General features: G+C 47.2%; 1 protein-coding gene across 1 annotated transcript; it reads right to left on the bottom strand.

Moving 5' to 3' along the window:
- Positions 1-245: 245 nt before the first annotated feature.
- LOC118006436 (pyruvate dehydrogenase (acetyl-transferring) kinase isozyme 3, mitochondrial-like) lies at positions 246-2,046 on the bottom strand. The gene is given in 2 exon segments (XM_034999110.1): positions 246-1,436; positions 1,439-2,046. Coding segments are annotated over 2 exon segments (1,128 nt in total). The 5' UTR covers positions 1,938-2,046; the 3' UTR covers positions 246-807.
- Between the last annotated feature and the right edge of the window lie 2,517 nt (positions 2,047-4,563).

Here is a 4,563-nt window from a genome sequence, read left to right as displayed (position 1 = left end):
ACTCAATTTCCTGGAGGCCTAATGTCACCCTACCCTCCATAGGATTAAAAAAATAGCCTATATAATCAGTCACTCCTCACACTTACAATGCAGCTTTTTCTGCCTACAGGTCCTGTCCCGTGCTTTTTTTTTTTTTTTTTAACTTTTGGAATGCTTTAATTGACAGAATGGAAGTACACAAATGAATTTTAAAATAGAATCAATGCATCAGAGAGTAAGAGCTAATGTGAAACTTGCCGCACCTCACTCCGATCAGATGGAAGAAGGCAAAAGTTGAAATCACAGAGTGAGGAAGGACGCATATGAGAGAGGAAGGGCCCCGGGACTGAATTATTCAAGACACACTCTGCTGGTGTCTTCAACTTCCAGATCACCCAGGCCTTAGTCAGTGGTTTGGAAAACCATGGTGTTTGGTCACAAAGAGCAACCGCAGAAACTGGCTGTATCTGGAATGAGGAAGGAGCTTAGACTCCTGGGGAGAATGTAGACACTCGACTCTATGACAAGGAGGAGGGAGGTATGAGGGCACCAGAGCACTAACGAGGCTCTGTGCCGTTTTACGACAGGCGCCAACCAAACCACAGCAACATACTAGGAAAAACTGCTCGGGTTACTACTTTAGTGAAGATCTGGAGCAGCTATAGGAAGGTTTTTGTGGAGAAGGTCCAGCTCATATAGAGAAATTACACATTCAAGCACTGGAGTACTATGGTGCCTTGCTCAGAGTTGGTGGAGGAAAGGAGTTCTCTCCAGTTGACCTGTGGAAGACAATCTTTCTTCTCAGAGAGGACATGAGCATTCAGTGTTCTAGAAAGTTCTATTAGTCTTGACCTTGTGCTGTTTCGCCTTGTATTTTGAGGCATCCCTAGGTTCTCTGCTGGGATTGCTCCAGTCATCAGCTTCGGGTGTGGTCTTGTAATGACGCCACGCAGACTTATTAAAAACCGGAAGTCTCTCAAATGATTCACTTGAAAGTGCCTTTAAATAAATGACAGCATCAGTACCGACTCCTTCCATGGAATAGAGTTTTAGATCTCCTTGGAAATATCTAGCATACAGACGAGAAATTGGCAAGCCATAACCAAATCCAGCCAGAGGGGCGGCTCTTGTAGGCTCCAGGCTAGGTCTAGGAGCAGTTGAATACATGTAGTTAAAAAGACGGTCTGTTTTTCGAAGTGGGACACCACCACCTAGGTCACTTACCTTAATGGACAAGTCTTCTTTACCCAGAGTAACAAGGGTTTTAACAGACGGGTAGGCTTCTTTTCTGTCTTCATCTAGTTCAACTGTCGCTCTCATTGAGTTCTTGAACAACTCAAATAGCATGTGAAACAGGTGTGAGGGCACATAAACTACCTGAATAGGTTTGTCTGGAGCTTTGGCATTGAATTCTTCGACTTCCAGCTCTGGAGCTACCAGGTAATACTGTTCACACGCATCTTGGCAGTTTCATAGGCATCTTTCATGACATCAGCCACATTGCAGGTGGGATCAATACTTCCAATGTGTTTAGGATGAGCAGGGTTGGTGTCACCACCAAACAGAAGTGTGTGCTGGTTAACAAGCACGCGGAAAGAGATGCGGTCGGTATAGAACCGATCCAGAAAATACTGGATGTTTCTGCTAACGAATGGATCAAACCCAAATTTCTCCTTGTATTCAATCACTCCTGGTGCCATTGTAGGAACCACATCGTTGTGTCTATTTCTGACTTTAATGAGAACTTGCAGAAAGTTAACCAAGACCTGTGGATCTTCAGGGCTCTTATTCTCGTATTCTAAAAGTTCAAGAAAGCTCTGCATATACCAACTCTGAACCAACCCCACCGAAGGGCGGTTAAGCAAGTTATCCGGCAGAAGATTAACTTCTCTCATTGTGTTGGCCAGTCTTACAGGAAGCTCCTTTCGTAGAAACATATGAAGTTTTCTCACGTGCATTAGCTCTCCCGAAGTCTAGGAACTGCTTGATGGAGAGTGGCGATGGCGAGAAACGCGAGTAGCGTTCGGTCTGCTTAGGCACCGGCTCCTTCAGCAGCCAGCGGAAAAGCCGCACCCTCGCCGAGGCCGTGCACAGACCAGCCGAGACGCTCAGGCAGCCGCGGGGGCCGATGCAGCCGAGCCGCGCGGATCCGGCACGTCAGCCGAGCTCGCACCCCGGCCTCCGCCTCGGCCTTGGCGCCGCGGGAGCAGCCCCCGCCGCAGCAGCTCCCGGGCCCTGTCCCGGGCCTTAATAAAACCACCTTTTTGCACTGGAAAGGTCTCAAGAATCTTTCTTGACCATTCACTCTCAGGCCCAAACTTCAAATTACATCATTTTGGCGCCCACCGTGGGGCTCACGTCTTCTCGTCTAGACTCTGAGCCTTAGTGCAAACTTGATGAGCACTTTCCTCTTCTCTTCCTTTACTTTCATTTCAGGGGCTTCTCAAGGAGTGTGGTCTTATTGGAACACTTTCACGTCGATTGCTCAGGCTGCAATCCTCTAGCCATGGCTACACCACGGGGAGGACCAAAAGCCTGCCTTTTGACTGGAAGTTAGCACCCTGGCCAGGATGGGCCTTCCCTTCCCTGCCTGCGAGCAGGAACCGGTAGATCTGGCATAACGGGACCCTGAGGCTGGTCGGCTCCTCTGATATCAGCACTGAGTCCCAGGTTGCCCAGACATGGGAGGTAAGCTTATCAATTTCCTTAATGAAACAAGAGCCACTTGCTCTATTCTTATTCAGCACTCAGGCCCTACTAGTCTTTCTAACCATAAAATTGTTGGCATATAAGAGGAAACCAAAACGTGTCACCAGACAATACCTCTCACCTGTAAGTACAGAAGCCAGTTGGTTACTTATGTTTTTCTAGTCCTTCCATCTTGTCCCACTCCATTACTTAGATGAGATTTAATGTATAAACTAGGAAGCAGTTTTGCTCTTCCTAAGGAAGAGGACAAGCTGTTCTCTTTAATGCCTGGGGAATTAAAACTTTTACCCTGGTACCCTTTGTAATATCTGGAAGAAAGTAAATCCACAGGTCAGGATTGTGATGACCTGGGTGAGGAAACACAGCCCCTATTTGCTTTTGAATGGGCCTCACCTTCAAGCCCACAGGCAGCTTAATGAACCTGGACAGTCTTGATGCCGGGGATTTAGAGACAGGCCTCACCCATTCACGGCTGCATTTAGTAAACACCTCTATGATATCTCCTGGCCTCAAGGAACTATAATTCAATATGTGGATGATATTTCAATCTGTGGTCCCACAAAAGAAACGTTTGGTAGTAATTCTATAACTTTACTTAATTTCTTGGCAGACAGAGGGCATCACATCTCTCTTAAAAAAAAAGTACAAATATCTAGGGGTGCCTGGGCGGCTCAGTCGTTAAGCGTCTGCCTTCAGCTCAGGTCATGATCCCAGGGTCCTGGGATCGAGGCCCGCATCGGGCTCCCTGCTCAGTGGGGAGCCTGCTTCTCCTCCCTGTGAAGCTCATTCATTCACTCATGCATTCAACAAATGCTTACTGACCTTGTACTCAACACTGGAGATGTAGAAGGCAGTAAAATTAGTCATGATCCCTTTCCTCTTGCATCTTATCTTTCAGTATTGAAAAAAAAAAAAAAAAAGGAGGGGTGCCTGGGTGGCTCAGTCGTTAAGCATCTGCCTTCGGCTCAGGTCATGGTCCCAGGGTCCTGGGATCGAGGCCTGCGTCGGGCTCCCTGCTTAGCGGAGAGCCTGCTTCTCCCTCTCCCGCTCCCCCTGCTTATCTTCCCTCTCTTGCTGTCTCTCTCTCTCTGTCAAATAAATAAATAAAATCTTTAAAAAAAAAAAAAGTACAAATATCTAGGGGCGCCTGGGCGGCTCAGTCGTTAAGCGTCTGCCTTCAGCTCAGGTCATGATCCCAGGGTGCTGGGATCGAGGCCCGCATCGGGTTCCCTGCTTAGCGGAGAGCCTGCTTCTCCCTCTCCCACTCCCCCTGCTTATATTCCCTCTCTTGCTGTCTCTCTCTCTCTCTGTCAAATAAATAAATAAAATCTTTAAAAAAAAAAAAGTACAAATATCTAAACAAAAGGTACAATATTTGGGATATGAATTAGCACCAGGACACCATACCCTGCCAGATTGATTGATTGATTGATTGATTTTACTATTTTATTTATTTTTGTGTGTGTGAGAGAGAGCACAAGCAGGGGGAGCGGCGGGCAGAGGGAGAAACAGGCGACCTGCTGAGCAAGGAGCCTGATGTGGGACTCGATCCCAGGACCCTGGGATCATGACCTGAGCCGAAGGCAGACGCTTAACTGACTCAGCCACCCTGGCGTCCCAGACCAGATTTAAAAACTCCCCAAATGACAATGATGAGATAACAAAAGGCAAGCTGAGGGCAGAAGGCACAATAACAGTCCACACCCCCCTCCCCCAAAGGCCGCATATATGTGACATTCTTCAAGCACTCGTGACTGCCCAGGAACAAAGAAAGGACAAACAAATGGTCAACTAATAAAGATTGCAGTTCTTATGCATGACATAAAACTCCATCAGTTTTTAACTGTCTTGATGATTTACAAGAAAAGCACAATC

The sequence above is a fragment of the Mirounga leonina genome, unplaced genomic scaffold (genome assembly GCF_011800145.1).
Source record: "Mirounga leonina isolate KUSES-001 unplaced genomic scaffold, KU_Mleo_1.0 Mir_96, whole genome shotgun sequence".
In the NCBI taxonomy this organism is placed as follows: Eukaryota; Metazoa; Chordata; class Mammalia; order Carnivora; family Phocidae; genus Mirounga; species Mirounga leonina.
Note: the sequence above shows the minus strand (reverse complement) of the source record. Positions and strands in the feature narration are given on the sequence as shown.